Raw genomic sequence first — 23,976 nt, 5'->3', positions numbered from 1 at the left:
GCGCACTTATTGCTTGGAATATAACGAAAAAGTGCGCCGAAGATACCGAAACGATTTAATGCAAAATAACACTTTTATGAGCGATATCGCAATTTGGATGGTACAATTCTCGCGTCACTTTTCATTTCGTCCAATGTAACAATTGTAAACAAATCCGGTTTATCACAACAAATTATTGCTCTTTTTAAACTCTTATGTTATACAAAAACACCTGCCCAAATAAAATTATTTTGAGGTGAAAAAATTAGCATTATCAAAATGTCCAATGTGCACATTCGAATTACGAATGACTGACTGTTACTTCGGTCGTTCTCATCTGATGTCCAAAGTGCAAAAAAAATCAAAACAAACCCAATCTGTACATTGGACGTTTAGCAAGTGAAAGTTTTTTTTCGCATTATTTATGCATTTTAAGTGAAACAAGCGGTCTAATATTGAAAAATAACCTCGAAAATAGCGTAGCACGGCAACGCACGTATTTTACGGTGATCTCGCTTAATTTATGTGCAAGAGCCTGGAAAAATAAAACCGTCCAAAGTACAGCATGAGATGGTAAACAGTCCAATGTAACTTTTTCCATAATAAACCAAAACTGCTTAGTTTTAATTAGATTTTTAAAATCTCCGTTAAATATTGAATGTTATTATTCATCAACCACGTTGAGTGAATGACTGAAAATTATTTCATTTTGAAACAATTTAAAGTTCAATTCGAAGAACTTCGATCTCGTTTTTCTCAATATGGTGGAATTGTTACATTGGACGAAATCAAAAGTGACGCGAGAATTGTCCTTGCAATCAGCAATACTTGTTAATCAAACATTTAAGTAAACAGTATGCGTGTTCGATTGGCTCACTTTTGACAATTCTCGCTGCTCGATTGGCTCCCAAGAAGATGGCTGCTTCCGCGTATCTCTCACCTCTGAGTATTTCTAGCCTAAGCGGGGTTGGCTAAATAAAAACCTTAACGAAGACAATATGGCAACTTTGGAAAACGGAATGCTGTTTTTTATCTGCTGATCTTTTTCCATCAGCATCTATATAAATTCAATCAATGAAATGAAAGTACTTTTCATTGACATTCTGCATTTAGAGTACAAAAATATAGTTTCGAACCGTTGTGATGACTAATACAGTTTAGTTGAATAACGTAAAACATTGAAAACCTGCATACTGAAAAGTTTGTACCATAAACTGGAGCTTAATTGTAGATAGTAATGCGGGATCTTGCAAATAAGATGGCTGAGTTGAAGTTTGAGGCACCTCTTGCCCAGTGTGAAGAAGCTGACGAATGGGGTCCAACTGAATACCATTCGTCCAACTCAAATATATTGAAAAAACCTACAATGATTAATACTATCAAAGTTAAAAATAATGAAAATACCACGGTAATAAATAGTGATATCAGTAATAACGATTTTCAAGAAGTGAACGATAACAGTTTGGATCTCAAAAGCTGCAATGGAAACAATTTTGCAGTGAGCAAAGTGAACATGAATAATAAAATCAATACTATGAGAGAAAATGTTGATAATTTTGCTGAAGGGTTTACGGGTAGTCTTGAAGATCTTGTTAATACATTTGATAAAAAAATTACACAATGTTTTGGCAATTATGAACAGTCGGTTGAAGAACTGGCTCCAGTGCAAGTGAGATCTCAAGATGAAATCATGAATGAATGTCAGTAAGTATGCAGTTTTCTTTTTGCATCTTATGATAATTGAACAACTACATAAAACAAAATAATCTTACTGAGGCAAATTTTAAGTAAAATAGTTGATGTTTTTCTTTATATAAATAGATGTATTGTAGATTAATGCATTGATTTTCTCGTCAAGTAGATAGGTCTCTCGAAGGTTTTCTGTTATAATGGTGACAAAAAAGGGTCTGGCGCAGAGTTTTACGCGCTATTCGGCGCCTTACTGCGGAACGCAACGCGCGTTATCTTTATAACTTATATTTAATGATACTTCCGAAATAAAAATTTCCCCTGAAAGTTCCTTGTCTCTAAAAACAATATTGGAAACTGTGTGGGTGACTTAATTACCTAATGTTAACAATATCTTACAATAACAACAAAACAAATAACTGCCTTATAATCTTACACTAAAAAACTAAAAGTATGACTTGTTTGATAAAACCTGTTGTTAACTAATGCAGTTACGGCTACCTGCAAATAGGTATAATTACGTTTTTGAGTTTACATCAGTGCATCTAATCTATACCTATAAAAATAGATTTTTGTCTGTCTGTCTGCCCGTATGTTCCTTATAGAATCGAAAACTACTGAACCGATCAGTGTGAAAATTTGCCTATAAGGGTTTTTGGGGCCAGGGAAGGTTGTTAGGAGACCCATCCCCCTACTAAGAGGGCTCCCATACAAATGAAACAAATTTTTGCATAACTCGAGAACTAATCAAGCAACTGGAACCAAATTTGGCATGTGAAGGTTTTTGGAGGCAAGAATTTTTTCTATGGTGAATTGGAACCCCTTTTCATTTTAGGAGGGGGGCTCCTATACAAATGAAATACAAATTTCCTCATAACTCACAAATAGAACAAAATTTAACATGTGGGTGTTTTTGGAGACAAGAATTTTTTCTATGGTGAATTGAGACCCCTCCCTTCTTTAGAAGGGGAACTATGACCCCTCTCCCCTTTTAGAGGCGGCACTTCCATACAAATGAAATACAAATTTCCTCAGAACTCGAGAACTAATCAAGCAAATAGAATTAAATTTGGCATGTGAAGGTTTTTGGAGGCAAGAATTTTTTCTATGGTAACTTAGGTCCCCTCCCCACTTTAGGACTGTCCTTCCAGTGCTTTATAAAATATATGTAATAGCCTTATTGACTAATGTTTTATGGTAGGGTCTAAAATTTCTCGAGTTCGATTAGTTTTTGAGTTACGCAAAAATTTCTATTTCCAAGATTGAACATAAGGTAGGAGTCACAACGACTACTTGGTCAGCGTAGCTACTAATAACCCCCTCTCCCTCTCACCTTTTCCGTTCTATTTGCTTGATTAGTTCTCGAGATATAGATAAATTTGTATTTCATTTGTATGGGAGCCTCTCCTCTTAAAGGGGAGAGGGATCATAATTCATCATAGAAAAAATTCTTGAATGTATGTATGGGGGGGGGGGAATCCACCATCAGTTCAAGGTCCTGCCAGTGTATGTGGGTAGATTTACAGTAGATCCAAATTTGATTGTCAAATGAATTTCACACTAAAGCTGTTGTAGAAAGACTAAAAGGGATTGGGCGGACCCACAAGCAGAGACACTTGCGCGCATTCCGGAATTATAAGAATTTCCTTCCAGCATTAGGATCCTTCCATGTAACAATCAATTTCACTGCACCAGCTTTAAACCACGTGATAGTTTGTTTGTTCCAAGAGTGCAACATAAATATTGTTTCAGACCTTCAGGAGTTTCCTCCTAGTGATTCCGGTTGACTCCTCACTCCAACCTCCAGTCTTCCACTCATATGATGCCTCTGTATTTCTCATATAATGCATATAATGAATTTATCACATGATATATAATGAAATGAAATTAATATGGATAAAAATAGAAAAAGCTCACCAGCAGTCCTTTGCATCAGATATAGTTGCATCACAATGATGCCATCATTTGAGTTTCCATCAATTCAACATGTACAACAACCCAACAATATTCATATACATTAGCAAGTTTCACGGTCAAGGTGCTAGATAGGAACTTGGGTTGGTTAGAGCTATGTTGGACGCATCTTCATTGCCTTCCCCCTTTCATACCCAATTCATCACAGAAAAAATTCTAGCCTCCAAAACCCCTACATGCTAAATTTGGTTCCATTTACTAAACTAGTTCTCAAGTTATGAAGAAATTAGTATTTCATTCGTATAGGAGTCCCCCCCCCCCTAAACAGGGGTCCTAATTCATCAAAAAAAATTTGCCTCCGAAAACCCCACCATGCCAAATTTAGTTCCATTTGCTTGATTAGTTCTCGAGATAATAGGAAACTTCTATTTTATTTGTATGGGAGCTCCCCCTCCTCTTAAAGGGGGTATGGGTCATAATTCACCATAGAAAAAATTCTTATCTCCCAAAAAAGACAGACAGAAATCCATTTTTATAGGCGTGATTTGTATGGGAGCACCCCTCTGGGGGTATCCCTAGTGGGGGGAGGGTCTCTAACCATCATAATAACCTTCCTAGGCCCCAAAAACCCTTACATGCAAATTTTCACGCCGATCGGGTCAGTAGTATTCGACTTCGACTAAACAGACAGACAGAAATCCATTTTTATGGAGTAACGCAACCCACTAACTTGGACCTTTCCCTCCTTTTGTCAACCTTCTTTTTTATTGGAGTAAATATTCAATAACATGTACTTAAGAGTAACTGTCCTATATCATATTGTGTGTTCAATCACAAGTGGTGACTTTTCAACATTATTAGGACCTTCAAGTGCTGATTCTCTTATGTCAAGGGACATGTGTGCCAAGTTTTGGTGGCGATCGGTCAAGGCGTTCTGATGTTATGGCGGAACACACATACATACAGACATGCATGCATACATACATACAAACACAAACTGACATTAGGGTTGCCAATGGCCGGCCCGACCGGTTTGACACTTGCAAAGCTGGCAAAAAGGCCGGTTTTCCGATATGTGAAGCCGGATTTGTACTTTTTACCTGATTTGCTAAATTTTCTGATCAATTTATTAGCAATTCCGAGCAGTGGAACATTGAAGATAGCCAGCTCTGCAGTGACAATACCTTGCTTCTGGCTGTAATATACATTAAATTGTCTACTAGCGGCAGAAGCAAATAGTTGTCACTCGAAAACTAGCTATCTTCAATAATCCATTCAATGTTCGTTGTGGTTACGTTCATCCCTGTCAATGGGCTTCCACTTTCTCTCTGTGCCCGTTATATACTATCGGATACTATCATGATGTCATGAACGCACATTCCAGGCAAATCCTCTAATAGCCTGCCACAACCCCCCCCCCCCCACCCCACTGCATTTTTTTAAAGGCAGGACCGAGCGGCCGGTTTTTGTAATTTTCAGACTTGGCATCCCTAACTGACATTCACTTATGTATATTGATTTGCTGATTTCCCGATCTTACTCGGGCCGCTTTGTCTCTCAGTCAATTGTACATCTTTATTTTTTTGGTAGATTATAGTCACTTTAACAGCGTGGGTCATTCGTGACTTTTGCGGGTTGCCTAACCACTACACCGGGACTGTACCAACTTGAACATCTGTTATTGTAACACTATTTCCCCTTTTAAAATCCAACCACTTGTACAACTGCTATTATAGCAGGCTATCGTCCCAAATGCAAGAGAAAAGCACCCCTTTACCCATTTGAACTTTCTTCGCCCCGTCGTCCTCTTTTGCCAGCCTCCTGCGCAAATTCCTTCATGTCAAAAACATGTGTTTGACAAACGTCGTTTGATGAAGAACCGACCAGACGTTCCGGAGTTATGGCGGCACATACAAACATACAAACTCGCGTTTACTTTTGTATATACAGATTTATGTTATACTAGCTGACCCGACTTGCCACAAATTGAACTGTGTTGTACATAAATCGTGAATCTCGGATGACCTTTGTCACAATCTTGAATTTTGCAAGGCTCTGAGGAGTTCATGGGTGTTTTAATATACAAATTTTCCTCACAGTAAAGTAGAAAACAACTCCCCCCATTGCTTAGCCTGATAAAATAAAGCGGATAGCATTTAAATATTCGCAATCATTACAAACCATTTCGCCGAATACCATTTTGCGGAACACCAATTCTCGGTTGACCATAACGCGGAATATCCACCCACCATTTCGTGAAAAACCGTACGCGGGATGTACCATTTCTCGAAAAATCTTTTTGTGGAAAGTACCATTTCGCATGGGTGACCCAACTGAAGGAAAGTTATAAAGGCCAGTAGATCTAGGAAAATAAATAAACTTAGATAGAGGTGATCTCTACGGGGGGCCGCCCCCTGCAGTGGCCGGTGCTTCCGACGGCAGGTCGCCGGCAACACTCGCGGCCTGTGGCCGTTTCGCCCTGAGTCATCTAATATTACTATTGAAAGTTTTTGGTGGTCTTGTTATTGACTAATGTTTTATGAGAGTCTAAAATTTTTCGAGTTCGATTAGTTTTTGAGTTACGCAAAAATTTCTGTTTTATTTGTATGAGAGTCATGAATCAAATAAATAATAATAATAACTATCCCCCAACCACAGGGGTGAGGGTTCTCAAACCATCATAAAAAAGTCCTGCCTCCAAACCCACCCCCCCCCCCCCCCCTTGCCAAATTTGGTTGCATTTGCTTGATTAGTTCTCTAGTTATGAGGATAATACTTGTATTTCATTTGTATAGGAGCCCCCCACTATTAAAGGGGGAGGGGTCATATTTCCCCTCCTAAAGAGGGGAGGGGTCTCAATTCACTATATAAAAAAATTGCCTAGTTCACCACAGAAAAAATTCTTGCCTCCAAAAACCTTCACATGCCAAATTTTGTTCCATTTGCTAGATTAGTTCTCGAGTTATGAGGAAATTTGTGTTTCATTTGTATGGAAGCCCCCTCTCTTAAAGGGGAGAGGGGTCATAATTGCCCTCCTAAAGAGGAGAGCGGTCTCAAGTCGCCATAGAAAAAAGATTTGCTTACAAAAACACCCACATGCTAAATTTGGTTCCATTTGCTTGATTAGTTCTGGAGTTATGAGGAAATTTGTATTTTATTTATATGGGAGCCTCCCTCCTGAAAAGGTAAGGGGTTCTAATTCATCATAGAAAAAATTCTTGCCTCCAAAAACTCCTTGTATTTGATTTGTATGGAATCCCCCCCCTCTTAAAGGGGAGAAAAGTCATAGTTCCCTTTCCAAAGAGGGGAGAGGTCTCAATTCACCATAGAAAAAAATTTTTGTCTCCAAAAACACCCACATGCCGAATTTTGTTCCATTTGCTTGATTAGTTCTCGAGTTAGGCAGAAATTTGTGTTTCATTTATATGGGAGCCCCCCCCCCCTTAGTGGGAGTAGGGTTCTCTAACCATCATAAGAATCTTCCCTGGCCCCAAAAACGGCTACATGCAAATTTTCACGCCGATCGGTTCAGTAGTTTTCGATTCTATAAGCAACATACCGACAGACAGAAATCCATTTTTATATGTAAGATTAGATTATATTATTTTATATTATACTAGCTGACCCGACAAACTTCGTATTGCCACAAATTAAACTGTGTTGTACATAAATCGTGAATCTTGGATGACCTTTGTCACAAGCTCGAGTTTTGCAAGTTTGTCAGGAGTGGGTGTTTTAATAACCAAATTTTCCTCACAGTTGTAGTCATTATCTAAGTAGTCCGTGTTATGTTATAGAGAATAAATATTCATTCGTTGCTAACCAGTGGTCCGATAGACAAGTATTTTATTGAGTTGATGATTACCGTGGACCCCCGTTCGTTTGACCGTTTTTAATCTGAACACTTTTTAATTTGAACCCCGTTGGTTTGCACGACGTGCAAATTAAAAATGGTTCAAATGTCATTCTCAATATGACAACATTTGCTTATGCAGACAATGCACATAAACACGATTTGTTTGTACTGATGTAGCGTATTTAATCTGTTTCATAATGCGTTTTCCCAACGACTATGATATAAATCTGATCGGAGAATGAAATATTCGCTGCTTGCAACTGCCAACTGAGTCAAACCATCAAAACAATAACAAAGAATAGGGTAGCCAGTTCACACAAGCTCCAGCATATTTAGGGTTACCAGTTGTTCAAATTAAAAGCAAACCCCGGTAGTTTGCATGAGGAATCGTTCAAACGAACGGGGGTTCACTGTACTACAACAGTAAAGTAGAAAACAACTCCCCCCATTGCTTAGCCTGATAAAATAAAGCGGATAGCATTTAAATATTCGCAATCATACAAACCATTTCGCTGAATACCATTTTGCGGAACACCAATTCTCGGTTGACCATAACGCGGAATATAGAGTTTCGCAGAATACCATTTCGCGAAAAACCGTACGCGAGATGTACCATTTCTCGGAAAATCTTTTCGTAGAAAGTATCATTTCGCATGGGTGACCCAACTGAAGGAAAGTAATAAAGGCCAGTAGATCTAGGAAAAGAAAATAAATAAACCTAGAAAGAGGTGATCTCTACGGGGGGCTGTCCCCCCCCCCCGTGGCCGGCGCTTCCGACGGCAGGTCGCCGGCAACACTCGCGGCCTGCGTCCGTCTCGCCTTGAACCAGGGGTCTCGAACCATCACAAACTAAATTCCTGCCTTCAAAACCCCCCACATGCCAAATTCTTGCTTCTAAAAACCTTCACATGCCAAATTTGGTTCCATTTGCTTGACTAGTTCTCGAGTTATAAGGAAATTAGTATTTCATTTATATGGCCCCCCTTCTTAAAGGGGAGAGGAGTCATAATTCCCCTTCTAAAGAGTGGAGAAGTCTCAATTCACCATAGAAAAAATCCTTGTCTCCAAAAACACCCACATGCCAAATTTTGTTCCATTTGCTTGATTAGTTCTCGATTTATGAGGAAATTTGTGTTTCATTTGTACGGGAGCCCCCCCTCTTAGTGGGGAAGGGGTCTCTAACCATCATAAGAACCTTCCCTGGCCCCAAAACCCTCTACATGCAAATTTTCATGCCGATTGGTTCAGTAGTTTTCGATTCTATAAGGAACATCCCGACAGACAGACAGACAGAAATCCATTTTTATAGGTATAGATTATATTATATTATATTATATTATATTATATTATATTATATTATATTATATTATATTATATTATATTATATTATATTATATTATATTATATTATATTATATTATATTATATTGTACTAATATTATATTATATTATATTATATTATATTTATGTATTTTGATATATTATATCCTTACTATTGTCGTATGTTCATCTTTTATAGAATGTGGTGGACTATTACTGGCAATTTCGGAAACATATTACCAATTGATTGGTCTAAAACCTATGCTCGTCAAATGCATGTACCTGCATTAAAATTATCTAAATCATCCGACTACCCCAATTATAATGATATTCAAGATCTTAGTTCAGAAGACGAAGCTGTTGCAAATGATCTGGACATGCATGCTCTTATATTAGGAGGCCTACATACAGATAATGACCCAATCAAAACAGCAGAGGAAGTAATTAAAGAAATTGATGATATCATGGACGAAAGTACTTCCGAAGATGGAATCAATGAAAGCGAGATTATGGAAAAGGCAAAAGAGGTCCTAGGGTCACCGTTGTATGAAGAAAGTAAGTAATAATCTTATGTAGGTTGAAAGTTTTACGCAATCATTTATAATTTTTTAGAACTACGCTCTTTAACCATCACACAGTTGAATGAGCTCTATATGGAAATGGAACTTTTGATTAGAGAATTCAGTGAAACATTAATAGCTGAATTGGCTTTAAGAGATGAATTAGAGTATGAAAAAGAATTGAAAAATACATTCATCTCGCTGTTGCTAGCCGTACAAAATCGCAGAAGACAATTTCATGTAGAAAAGAAAAAAGGAAAAGCCCAAGGAAAACAAATGCCCCATTCAAACAGTAAGTATTGCCCAGAAAAAAAGTTTAATAATTTCCAATGTAGCCACGTCATAAAAGCGAAAGCAGAGCAGCAAAACTCAATGCTGTCAAGAAGTAATATCGGTTTCGTAAAGTTATTTCTGATTCCTCAGAATTTTCAAATAGTGTTTCTCTTGTGCCTGTGTTACCTATACAGTTTGAGGCTAACACAGCTTTAATGGAACCAGCATTTTATTTCGAAAAATAAAAACCACTGATATTCACGTTGCGTAGACATTATTTAGGCTTAGCAAGTTGACACAGTTACGACAGTTCGTTGGCATGAAGAGCGTGGAAAGATTAGCTAGCAGTCGAGGTAGCCAATTACTTTGCTTTGCACAAATTTTCAACTTCTTTGAACTTTTGTAATATTTTCCATGTTGGTAAAGTTTTATCTGCGAAAGTTGAAATTACGTATTTTCATGCGATAAAAGGATGTAAAATTCCAAACATGGAATATTGGCAACTAGGAACATTACGAAAATCATGAACCATTAATTACTTGCTTTAGTGGCGACGGTCTGTTATCGATCCTGCGCCGAACGAATAATGGTTTTCCTCTCTCGGTCATGGATGCTGTCGGTCCTGGATTGCCGTTCTCCAATCCGAACTGCAGCAGAATGTATATTGTCCTCGATAGCATACATCCATCGAGTGCGAGGTCTGCCCCGAAGTCTACTGCCTCTACCTATTTCTGCGCTAACAATAGTTTGGGTTACTCTTTTATCGTGTATTCTGGCCAGGTCCAGCTTACCACAGCCTCCACACTGTTCACCCTTCACTATATCAGCCTATTTGCCTATATGCTTGATACAAATCATGGTTCATGCATCTGTGCCACACTCCATTTTCCTTTTTGCCTCCAAGTGTAAATCGCAGAATTTTACGCTCAAGAACCCCTCGTCGATCTGCTTCCTTTAGCGTCCATGATTTATGTCCGTAAAAGGCCATTGGTCTTAGTCGATATTTGATCCCTGACAAGACCGTACATCGGTGTTATCCGAAACGTGTCGACTGTCAATCAAGACATGATCGATCTGAGAGCTAGAGTCTCCATTTGGATACCTCCAGGTGTGTTTCCGAATGTTCCTAAAAATGGCCATTTCTCTGGCTGCGGCGAAATTTGTTAATCTCTGACCGTTATCATTGGTCGACAAATGGATACTATGATGAAAGTGGTACTTGAAATTAATGGAACTCCCTTTCTCCGGAATTTGGCCACCGAACTTCCTGGATAGCAGTGATCTCCACTCCGAGTCGATATAGCTCTCAAGCAAGCAAGCCAACTCGAGCCGGTTCATTGGGAGCTCGGACATTCCAGGTACCAAGTACCTGCGCCGTTCCATATTTCCATTTTCGTTATTCGTGGTAAATTTTTTTCCTCTTCTGTTGGGTACTCTTACCACTGCGTCCATTATTTTGAACTATTGTGGTATGCCCCATTGTTTCTTTTGCTGTACGCTTCAGGCTTACCTATCACTTATTGAGGAAGCGGTAGGCTGGTAGCTGGAGCGAGACAGGTGCCAATCAAGGATGGCTTGGTTTATAAACCTTGCAATCCTGATCGGCGACGCAAACCAGATCTCCCTAGGCTCTAGTAGTCTTTTTTTGAGATACTGCAGTCTGCGTTCTATTAGTGCTCCACAATTGCAGAGTTAGTGTTCCAAGGTTTCGGTCTCGGTATTACACAGGCGACAAATATCATCTTGCATGAAACCCAGATTCCGAAGATGATATTTTCTCAGGCAATGTCCTGTCACCAGACCGTTAAACGTGCTGAGATCTCTTTTATTGAGACTCAGCAGCTTCTGAGTAACCTTAATACTAGGCATTATAATTTTTTTTGATTGTTTGAGCCGTACAGTCGGCCATCCAATTGGCCATAACCATTTGGCTCTCCCATTGTTTCAACCCATTCTTCATCATACAGTCCGAGATACCGCAGAATGGATCTGGACCTGAGAATGGAGAGTTAGAACCACATCTGATGGCTAGTTTGCCTGCGAGTTCATTTCCATCTATTCCGCAATGACCAGGGACCCAGTATAGGTTTACCGAGTTTACCTGGCTCAGTTGCCGTAAGAGACAAATGCAATCCCAGTCAAGTTTTGAGAAACACTTAAAAGCTTTAAGCGCTTTTAGCGCCGCTTGGCTGTCAGAGAAAATGCATATATTAGCATGTCTGTATTTCCTTTTGAGACAGACGTTTGCACATTCTATTATAGCAGCTATCTCAGCCTGGAAAACTGTTGGCCAATCTCCCATTGCTATAGATATTCTAGTTCTGGGGCCATACACTCTGATCTCTCTTCATATGTCGAATACTACTGCCTTACCGGGGTCGCAAGATCTACATCCCGCTGGCGGGATACAGCATTTCATATTCAGCCGCTCGCTTCGTGACAGACGCTGTTTGAACCGCCCCTCACCTGGGGGATGGGCGCTCAAATTCGCACCTCCAGCTTAGCTTTTCCAGTATGTACATGAAGCATTTCCAAGTATGGCCGCCGATCGTCATCGTTTGACTTAGATCTTCGAGGAGTGCTAGGGCTTGAGAGCCAGAGCTATTTTTCGGGCGATTCGTGTTATTAATAGGTACCAAATCAGGTGATTCAGCCTACGCGGACCTACCAAACAGGGGGCAAAATAAGAGGGATTTTTTTATCAGTTATTAACATTTGTTTACGAATTTGAAACATGTGGAGCACCTGAAATCATCCGTCTTCGTTTCAAAGTAAATTCTACTTCTGGATTTGCTCGTTTTGCTTAATGCTCATTTAGAGCTGTAGCAATAGTGCCACTGGCATCTGCATCGACAACCTTTTCTTTCTTCACCGTAGTTGGTCGCTGATATCGCAGAATTGGCACTAGCTCAACACAAATAATCCGAAATTAGCGATGACCCCGCGGATAGCACATATTATTTCAGATGTTCTCGATATATTACGGAGTACAACGTGAACTTGATCGGTTTGTTATACCTAATACCTACTATGATCCCTGCTTTTTTAAAAATGAGACTGATTCCTTCATTAGCATATAAGAAACAACACTTTTCCAGTTTTTTTAACTGTAAAGATACGCACTCAGATTTGTTGGGTTGTTTCACTCCGTACCAAAAAGCTTTTTGATATTGCACTGCTTCAACAGGACATGCGCTTTTTCAGAATTGTGATCACGGTCAGCCAATTTTGCGTTCGACGAACTATTTGCCATTACGTAAAGATATCTTTTCTCGAAAACGACTGTGTAAATTAGGACAATAAATTGGAAAAATTACAAACAAATCCAATGGTTGCGATTGTTTCTAAACTTTTACCCTGCGTGTCCTAGTTCACAAAGTGTTTAAGTTGTGTCACCTATACTCTTTGTCTTTACTCACTCGCAATATCCTAAGTTACGATTTTGCTCTTATATAGGTAGCTGATTACAAAAAAAAATTTATCGTCAAAAACATGAAATCGCTCTTAAATTGCCATTTTCGATTTCATTTCGGTGTCTGTGACGCTTGCTTAGACTATAATGGGGGTAAAATTTTCAGATTACACCAAGGCAAACTACGCAGGGCCAATCTTATGAACATCCTCTACACTCGTTCAATTCGAAGGTTCCAATAAGGTTGATGTGGAGTTTAAATTAGGCGCGCATTTTCGAGAAGGGACGAACCATATAGTGCTTTTAGGCAATGAGAGTCTTTAAAATCTCGTCCAATTTTTACAATAAATCTTAGTTGGCGAATCGCTTTTGAGATTATCAGTGTACGGTGACGATCAAAGGCTGGTTTCGAAGCCTTTTCAATACCTAATCGTTAAATTTGTAATTATTGTTTCGCATTTAGTGAAACCAACGTTCATGTTATTCACATTACACCAAATCACAAAACGTGTCCAAAAGAAATTAAAAAAAAATAAATCCAAAAAACTTGAAGACGATGGCAGTTTTTATTGCATCGAACAGTGAAATAGCTTTTCAAATCGTCAGCATCTACAATTCTCTTTCATAAGCAGAGCTTGCGCCGTTAAAGAACACAATGACGATAGGGGATCCCAAGTTACTGCCTTGAAGTATACACCAGATTTATTCGTGAACACAGACGATATCTTCGAACGAAGTTTCACCTCCAAAACCCTGTCGAACAAATACGTGAAATACGTTAGAATTTATACCAACTTACCTTCTCCCATCTATTCCATACTTGCCCGAAGTCTGCACAAGATAGGACCACCACCAATCGATTCTTTCCATTTTTTACATAGGAATTGATATCTTGTAACTCCAAACTAGCGGCTTCTAATGACGCACCGGAAGAATTAGCATCTTTTAGGACGCGAATTTTGTACGGAATTGCAGGCTACGGGACCTCAGTTGGGTACGTAATCCGTAGAAGGTCCTGTTGGCAGCCGCTTTCGGCGCACATCGTTGTCACATGTCACTATCAGCATTTTTAGCTCAAAGCAGCACGTTCTTCACAATCATGTGAAAGATTTGTGCCTTGCCCGTGTCATCATTTACCTGATGAGGACGGGAAGGAAAACAGGAAGAATAGGAAGGGGTGGATGAAGAATTTGGACAAACACAAACACATATATATCGAGTGATTTTTGAACCTCCGAGGGCATACTGCAATCCTTGGTAGTTAACTTATCAGTAGTACACCCCTTGGGGGGTATATTTATGATAAATAAGAGCCTATTACCTAGAGGTGTGCGCCGCCGCGCCGCGCCGCCGCCGCCGATATTTTTGCACGCGCCACCGCCGCCGATGATTTAGAACCGGCGCGCCGCCTAGGTCCTTTTTCCCACGCCGCCGAAGCCATTTACTCACGCCGACGATATAGCGCAACATTGACAAAAATGCGGGTCATAATGAGGATAGCACGTAGTGAACCCGTTTTGTGAATTCATTCTTATAATGTACCTTTAATTTAGATTCAAACTGCCGTGTTGCTGTACCCTGAGTGTTAGCTACCATGCGTCCAACTGAGAGCGAATTGAAAAGATCTAACGTAAACGAACTTTAGCATGACGTTTTCTGTCAAACTTCTGTCTTGCTTCCCGGTGTTCATTTATTTTTAAGGAGACATAAGCGACCAAAACTTTTGAAAAAGTCAAATTTTTTATTTCAGATTTTGTCTTGATGTCTTTCTCGTTTATTTTAATACTAATTTTGTAATGATCCAACCACGAGAAATGACCAAAAAACAATCGAACGCATAAGCATTCCACTGCGGCGAGGAACAACCTCGCTGGAATAAAACGCCGCTCCTGTAAAAACACGATTTTCAAGCTTTATGTACCTTTCAGAAACTACACAACGTATTGAAACAATTTTTTCTTGGTTTTATTAGTAGCTTGGCAAAGACTTTTATAACTTTTGAGCTTTATAAACTAATCACAGCTTGAGAAAAAGGAAAAAGAAGGAAAAAAGATGGCTGAAAAATAAAAATTTGTCTTTTTTTCCTTAGACCAACCTATTGTTGTTGTCTTGACCTTGAAATGAGGTCAGGCATATATAATTATTATTTTTTGTAACGCTAGCTCTTCTCCAATTGACGAAGGGACGGTAGATGAAAGTAATGAAATTTTTTAGAGTGAGGAGAAAGACCGGAAAGGTGAGACAGAGGTGGGGGAGGGGGGGGGGGGTGTTATTAGTAGCTACACTTAACAACTAGTCGTAGTGACTCCTACCTTTTGTCCAATGCTGGAAGGTGCATGGGTCGAATCAAGCTATAATCTGAGGTTATAGCCACCCACCTGATGGTGGAGTTTGAAGATACATTGCTCGCTTAATAAGGGGATTGTGCAGTCTCTTTTTGTCCAGCGTCTCTATGGTTCAAAGATACATTAGTACCAGCGAGCCACATGCCCTGGCGGGTGTTGTTAGTTCGAATCCGGTTATAATCTCAGGTTATAGCTTGATTCGACCCATGCACCTTCCAGCATTGGATAAAAGGTAGGAGTCACAACGACTACTTGTTAAGCGTAGCTACTACTGCCCCCCCTCCCCCGATCGATCACTCGAGAGGGCTCGTAGTCTTATCCGCGTGTGTAAGTGAGCGCAAAATAAGTATCCATATATCCTAGTATTCCGCTAGCTCGCACGGGCTGTTGGCTTCTCACAAGTTGTTGGCTTTGTAAGCGGGTTGTGCAGAAAGACACTTCGAGGCTGAGCGCTCGCTAGTAAGTAGGTAGCATGATGTATGCATGCAGCATCGGTGGTTGCTTATCGTACGCTTGCATCAGTTGCGTAAGCGCTGAATGCTGCTTATACTGGCTCGCATGGACTGGGCATACTTTACTTCTTGCTCGATGTGCAACATTGCCGATTTCACCCGCGAATTTTAGTTGCCGTCTATTGTATGCAATGCATGTAATATCCCTTAATTAAAAAAAAAACACATTGGCAGAAAACTGAAATTTAAATTCGATCTATAGCAATCGGACGTTCATATGCATGGCATAAAATCGAAAGATGGGGTGCGTATCCCAATCTTCCCTGCCTTTTACGTACTAGTGTCTACCATATCGCGTATTCGCAAACATACAAAAAACAATTACATACATACAAAAACAATTCAAAGACTTAAGCACAGACAAACAGACAACACTCGTTTTCCATTTTTCGTACCGATTAAACCGTCATTTCAAATTTTGGCTTAGTTGGGAATGTCTCCGTTTTGGCCAAAGTGGCGCTTTTTGACGAAAGAAGGGGAATTCCCCATAAAAAATACTTGCCACTTCTAGGGATACCCATGTTGCTATTTGATATGTATTTGGGAATGTCGATCATAGATGGTGTTAGTGTTCAGGCTAAATGTGAGGTACGATAATTTTTGTAGATTTTTCTTCCAAGAGTTAAGTCTGTTTGTCTGTGATTTAACGGTGTAAACTACTCGCACGCCGATGCACGCCGCCGCCGCCGCCGCCGATAGTAACGAACGGCGTCACGCCGGCTACGCCGCCGCCGCCGAATAAAAATGATTCCTGCGCCGCCGCCGCCGATAATCTGACCGGCGCACACCTCTACTATTACCCCTCTGACACTCTGTCAAATTTCGACGGACCGGGTCAGTACGCCCTCTACGGATGACGGTGGTAACTTTTAAGTTGTATATGTGCCATCACTCTATCATCACAACCATACGGACATCATTGATGACATCGTACATCAACATCACACGCATATATTCTTTCAGATGGTTGTGAACACTAACACTTATAAGCAGTAGTAATTCCCTTGGGATAAGATATGGCGTTAGTAGCATCATCCTTTGCTGTGTATAATCGAACCTCCTTCTATGCCCAGTCTTGAGTTCTGGAGTCTTCGGTGATATACTAGGCAATAATAGCTTTCAAACAAAAGTAAAAGCGCATGAATTGGTACAGTCATTTCTGAGAAACAGGCTACAGAAAAGAAGCGTTCCGCACACACACACACACACACACACACACACACACACACACACACACACACACACACACACACATACACACACACACACACACACACACACACACACACACACACACACACACACACACACACACACACACACACACACACACACACACACACACACACACACACACACACACACACACACACATATATATATATATATATATATATATATATATATATATATACATACAGACATTGCTCAGCAGGCTTGTCATTTCCTCACTCATTGTGCAAAAAGTGCAACTTTTTTCATTCAACACAATGAGCAGAACTGCTGCCACAAATGAGGAATACATCCACGCAATGACGCAATGAGAAACAGACCAAAAATAAAGAGAAATATAAAAAACTTTAGATTCTCATTGTGCGATAAATGAGAAACTTTCGAAATCGCTCGTACTGCAGCAAGCAACGGCACGGGAATTACATTGTTGCCATATCTATCATTCACCCTCGTCATATGCAACATTTTTTGCACTGTTGCCGCTGCGAGAAGTCTAAACAGTTTTTTTTTGTGCCATATCATGGGCATCCAAAAAGTGTATTAACACTTTGTTGCTCAGTTTATTCCTCAATGAGAAGAACAATGAGCAGGTTGCTGAGCAATCGCGATCAAGAGAAAAGTTCAAACAACACGGAGCAACATAAATCGCGACTGAGTAAAGTGTGAATTTTTCTCTTCTCTTTTTTTATTCTGAGGAGGAATCATCCCTGTTGCTCAGTTCGTCGAACTCTATCGATTTGTATACCTATGTGGCTGGGCCCGGGCCTCGGATCAATTTCATGTTTTTCGATCAATTTCTAAACCTTTGTTATAGTATAACTAAGGTCAAACTACTACAAAGCATAAACAGTATTGGAAAAAATACTGGTAAATGAAATGTTTCAGCAATTTCTTTGGTAGATATTTGTATTTTCCGGATCGTAAGATTCGGACTCAACTAGTAAATATAGAATAACTTGTATCAATAGTCTGTTGTAGTTAATCATTTTTAGCGTATATCTCAATCATTAACTAGCAGAGTAAAATATTTTTATAGACAGTTGATACATTTTTACGATGTTGAACTACTTAATTTCAGGTGGACTAGAACCTAAGTATTTAACAACTGTTATTCCATACAATTTGGATGGAACTCCTGAGAACCAAACGCTACAAATTTTGATTAAAAGTAAGTATTTATCTGCTAGAGTCGTGATGAGCAATATATATTATTTATTTGTTTATTTTATTTTTCTCTTTTCAGTTTTGAAGGCCATCAATGAAGACAGTCCAACCGTTCCAACCCTTCTTACTGACTATATTTTAAAAGTTCTCTGTCCAAACTAAACAGTGCGAACTAATTACCAACAAGCATTTTGAATAAATCTAAACTAAAACGTATGCTTACACACTAGTAGTTGCTGTCAATGCATATGTATCTTGATTACTAATCTAATAATGATTATAAGATGTTATAAGATCAAAAATCCGGATATCTCGAAAAGCGGACCGATCGATCTGCGATGAGCAGAAAATTTGTTTCAAACAACCATTTTTGTTTAACAATTGATCCTTATTAAGAAGGCATTGACCTCTGGAATATCCGGTAATTATCCAATTACGTCTTGATCACTTTGGTCTGTTCATTCATGAACAACAAAACATGAGTGATAAGCAATCTATTTTTTATAAGGATTTTATTTTCGCTTGCTTTCGTCAATTTTTTTCATTTGATTCACACAATTTTCATATTTCATATATGCTTCAACAAATTGAATTTGATAATTAAATAAATATAGTCCAAAGTTCTATTCTAGTCACCATTTTTCATCAATTTTAACCAGTCTAGATGCTTAAGACGTAAGTTGTAAACGAAATATTTTCCACTCCAAAATGCTTGAGTAGAGAATAATTGAAACTATTTCAAAGGACATGAAACTTTGATAAATTGTAAAGGATCGTACATGACGATAAAAATGCGATCTTTGAATAAATGTAAAATAAAGTAACATATAGACGCTGCGCTTAAAATTGTATTTATCTTGAAAAAAGAATTTTTGCCTGCTAATACCTCGAAATAAGTGCGAATGTTGTTTATTTTTTGTCTATCTGCAAATGTTTGATTACTGGGCTTCTAAACCTGAAAATAAAACTAGCTCTGATACTCTTATAACTAATTTGTTCTTGTTGAAACCTAGCCCAAATTTCTAATGATCGTTGACGGTGATGAAATTAGAAGTGGTTAACTAGTTGGGATGGATGAACGAATTGCTTATGATTTCTGGAGCCTTATTCTTAGTCATCTGACTACCATATTTCACTTACGGGCCCTATTCTTACAGTCACCCTCACCTCACCGTACAGTTATAGTCCACATTTGATTTTTACAGTCATCCACACATTGTAAAGACCATAAAAAAGATGGCAAAGAACTGCACCAAATTGACCAGTGACCACCCCTGAAATAACCACTAACATCTTTTTAAAGGCATATGTTGGGTTGGAAATAAAATAAACATTATGTTGGCGCTTGGCCATTCAGGTCGAGTGTCGAGCCCAACATCTTCTTTTGACAGCTTGGTTCGTAGCACTCACATGAAGACGAGCGTGTTGGCCAAACATGAATTCACCAACATTTTCGACCAACATGTTGGTACGTGTATGGGGGCCTTTAGATTTTAAGTTCAACGGGCAGGCGAAAAGTCACTACCGTACTACTGTATGCCTGCCCCGATGGAAGTCTAAGTAAATTCAACGTGTTAATCGTAAAAATAGCTTCTAAGTTCGTCAGAAAGGCAATCCGAATTTAGTTGGTGGTGTCAATGATTGTGTTATCAGAAAGTAGGGCGACATCGTATACTATCCTGGACTATCGGCATCGCTAGAAGACCAACTACAACGCTGTTTCAAATCTGCTGTACGGTTTGTATACAAGCTACAGCGACGAGACACAACTGCCGCCGTTCGAAATACTATCCTCGGAGTCGATCTACCAGCTAACTACCGGCTTAGAATATGTTGCTTCATACGACAAGCTTACTTCGGCAACCAGCCCGATTATATTCAACAGCGCCTGCAACCTGGATAGCAGCAACGTACGCGATGTCTCATCATTCCTAGGCATACAACTAGCAGTGGAAAAAGCGTGCTCATATACAGGGCCGCATGCTGGAACGGTCTCCCAATAGACGCCAAACTAAAGCCAACTATATCGTCCTCTTTAAAAACTTTACAAAAAGATTAGTGTAATTGTTTAATGTTTTTTTGCTTAGTATTAATTATTAATTTGTGTGTTCGATTTAGTCATCAAGTATCTATTTTCGTTATTGTGTTTTCCTTGACCTGATATAAAGTTTTAAACTAAAGGTTACCGTGACAAATAAACAAACAAATTACAAATTACAAAGTTTTTGTTTATTTATTTATATATTTATTTGTTTATTTATATATATATATATATATATATATATATATATATATATATTTATTTATCTATTTATTTATTTGGGATAATTCATCTGACCTTAGATTTGTCTACATGAATAAAACTTAAGTTAAATAAAATTAAAACTACGTAGCTTGTGCGCAACCAAGTGCGTTGGTTCACCGAAATTGAACAGTTCCTCCACCTTCGAAAATGTTCTAATGCATTCTGTAATTGGTTCGTTGTAACCGAATGCAGTTCGGTGAAACTGCTTTTGCAATAATCCCGTTGAGCGCAATGGTCGTTGTGATGCCCGGAAATTGAGCATGGTTAATAGCGTTGGCAAGTTACTTCACTTCACCGTTGAGAATTTTGGCTACAAAGAAAGCCTGTTGTCTTTTGCGTCTATGTTCCAGTGTGTCAAGTTCCAGTAAACGGCATCTATCTCCATAAGGGGGTAAGTTATCCGGATGATTCCATAGAAGATGTCGTAAAGCAAGTCGGATGAATCTGCGTTGCACGCGTTCAATGCGTATGTTCCATGCTGGTTTAGGGAACCACACCAAACTACAATTCTCCAACAGTGAGCGAACTAGGGCGCAATACAGTGATTTTAGGTAATGGGGATCCTCAAAATTTCGTCCAATCTTAAAAATGAATTCAAGCTGCCTGTTATGGACTGATAACATAAAATCACTAAAATCAACATTTATTTCTAATTAATATGTACAAAGTATACAATCTAATGGTCAGGAACGAAAAGAGGCCGAGCGCATCAGCGCTGTGACTTATATAAGTAATGTATAAGTTGGTACCACAGATTTAGTGACAGTACAGGAAGTAGTTTAACGCAACAGTACGTGAACCCTGACATACACTACATAACACTCTCCGGGCTTTGAAAGAAACTTCGAATTGATAATGGCTTTTACAACTAGTTTCCAAATATTCTATAAAACGTTATAATTACAAGAAATATTCCTTTTGTATAATCAAAACACCGACTGACATTATTCCCTGTCGTCATGAAAACTGATTTTAAACCATTGAGGTTAACGAATTCGTCGACTTGTGTTGTGACTTCTCTTCTTTCTTAATTGCTTGTTTAATTTTTCACTATGCAACTCTGACTTAGATTTAAAAATTATTGTTGACTTGACTCTGACTTGTCTACTGACCTTGATTTTAGTTTGGCTTGACTTGATTTCACTCTGTTGGAATTAAGTTTGACTTGATTTGTCTCGACTCTGACTTCAACGTGTCTTTGACTTGACTTTGATTGGACTTCGACTTAATTTTGACTTTCACATGATATAGGCATGACTTTAGTTTGACTTTGAATTTTATGAAAGTATGAAAGGGACTCAGACTACAAACTTTACCTAAGTATGCTAATAGATGAAAATTTCAAACCCATTGAATTCCTCCATTTTGGTATAACACGTGGTGGTAGAATTTGTTTATTTGTTTATTCTATAAAAAATCATCTGATAGCATATGGTCTTAATGATCTAAAGTAACGTAATATATCACATGCTTTTAAAAATTCGCTGACGGAAGGTCTTTGTAGACACGTTAAAATCGAATAAATGATAAGCCTCTTGTAATCGTCCGCTCACACTCAACATTGGGTCATTATTGCCATATACAGTATTTCTAGAAGGTTGTCGTAGCCACTGTCTGGGCCTTAGAATGCGCTATGGTGCGTAGATGTGAAGTTGACCAAGCAGGGCGGCACTATCAATTTCACCTTGTAAAATTTTTGCACCAAAAACAGCTTGGTTGGCATTTCGTCGATCTTTCAATGTTTCGATGCCAATCAATGCACACCGGTCTTTATAAGGAGGCAGGTCTTGCGGATTCGTCCATGGAAGGTTACGTAGCGCGTATCGAACAAACCTATGCTGCACAGATTCGATTCGGGAAATCCATATCTCTTTATATGGCGACCATACAATTGACCCGAATTCGAGTATAGATCTAACTAAAGAACAGTACAATGCGCGTAGACACAGTGGATCAGTGAAATCAGCAGCAACTTTCGAAACAAAACCAATGTTGGCGATTAGCCTTGTCCACAGTAGCAGAGTAGTGCGCTTTGAAGGACAGTTGGTAATCTAACAGAACGCCTAAATCCTTAATTTGATCGACACGATTCAAAACAGTTCCGTCGATGGAGTAGTTGAACAGAATGGGATTCTTCAGACGCCGATAGGAAATCACACAGCATTTTGCTATACTAATCACGAGATGATTCAGCCGGCACCACCTGGTAAAGCTGTCAAGTATATCCTGTAGACGGAAACAATCATATAGCTTGCGGACGACGAGATAAATTTTCAAATCCGCGTAGATCAACACACAACTGTTCGGTTTAATCGAAGAGACATCATTGAAGAAAAGAGCGAATAGAAGTGGTCCTAAGCTACTTCCTTGAGGAACCCCGCACTGCGGACTGAATATTGTTGATTCAGCCGCAGGGATGGTTCCTCCTCAGAAGAAAAAAAGAGAAGAGAAAAATTCAAACTGTGCTCAGTCTTCAACACGATTTATTCTGCTCCGTTTCATTTTAACTTTTCTCTTTCTTGCTGAACACAGTTGTATGAGCAACCGCACACTGTGCTACTCATTGAGGAGAATGTTAATACACTTTGAATACGTTGATGCGATGCGCTGACGTATGACAACTACGGGTAGTTTTAACATGGGTAATGCGTTGAGAAAAAACGACGATTGTCAGTAGCGGTCATTGCCATCAAAAAAATATTAATCCATCAATGCAGTTGAATTATGATTCTTACATTTAGTATATTCAGTTGAATTTGGCTGCCCGTGAACGCAACTGCATCATATGGTTAGGCATGTCACAACGGCAACGGAATTCCCATGCATTTGCTTCTTGACGCGCACCTACAGGAAGTCCCATTATAAACAAAAGTAATTCTCCGCTAAGATTCAAAATTTAACATTTGATTGTCTTGACGCCTCTGAGTCTATAGTTGCTGTACGCGCACCGGTTGTTTTGTTTTCACGTTTACTGCTGTAGCTACCGAGAGGACCCGGAGCAAAACCGAAAGTTGCTCATTTAAAGAGCGCATTAAGAAGTTTTTCTGCGCGTCAGTTTTTCTCATTATGTTTAGTCTGTTTCTCATTGTGTGGATTTATTTCTCATTTCTGAAAGCAGTTCTGCTCATTGTGTTGAACAAAAAAAGTTGCACTTTTTGCACAATGAGTGAGGAAATAACAAGCCTGCATCAGACCAATCCATTTGGCAGAGCAATCCATTGAGGGCGTCAAAATTAGTTTTACGGAAGTTGTATTCGGATGCATCAACGTCATTGGTATGAGCAACAGCGGGCAGACCCTTGATGGTTAACAAAAGAGCAGGATGATCAGGATCCAGTCGCACAACAGGTTCGGGAGCTTCTTCGGCAGTACTACTACTAGTGATAGAGTCAGAATGAAAAGGATCCATTTGTCC

General features: G+C 39.1%; 1 protein-coding gene across 1 annotated transcript; it reads left to right on the top strand.

The window, feature by feature from the left end:
* Positions 1-1,065: 1,065 nt before the first annotated feature.
* Positions 1,066-20,264, top strand: LOC128741886 (fasciculation and elongation protein zeta-2). Its single transcript, XM_053837988.1, has 5 exons — positions 1,066-1,683; positions 8,957-9,312; positions 9,370-9,609; positions 18,171-18,260; positions 18,336-20,264. The coding sequence occupies exons 1-5, from the start codon at positions 1,217-1,219 to the stop codon at positions 18,416-18,418; spliced, it is 1,236 nt and encodes a 411-aa protein (XP_053693963.1). The 5' UTR covers positions 1,066-1,216; the 3' UTR covers positions 18,419-20,264.
* The last annotated feature ends 3,712 nt before the right edge of the window (positions 20,265-23,976 follow it).

This window comes from Sabethes cyaneus, chromosome 3 (assembly GCF_943734655.1).
Source record: "Sabethes cyaneus chromosome 3, idSabCyanKW18_F2, whole genome shotgun sequence".
Classification (NCBI taxonomy): domain Eukaryota; kingdom Metazoa; phylum Arthropoda; class Insecta; order Diptera; family Culicidae; genus Sabethes; species Sabethes cyaneus.
This window is presented reverse-complemented; position numbering and strand designations above follow the sequence as displayed.

Bases quoted from the DNA above. Each gene is read 5' to 3' on its own strand.
- LOC128741886 (XM_053837988.1), top strand. From the start codon at position 1,217: ATGCGGGATCTTGCAAATAAGATGGCTGAGTTGAAGTTTGAGGCACCT. The intron at 9,313-9,369 runs GTAAGTAATAAT...ATAATTTTTTAG, and splicing joins GTCACCGTTGTATGAAGAAA to AACTACGCTCTTTAACCATC. The intron at 9,610-18,170 runs GTAAGTATTGCC...ACTTAATTTCAG, and splicing joins ACAAATGCCCCATTCAAACA to GTGGACTAGAACCTAAGTAT.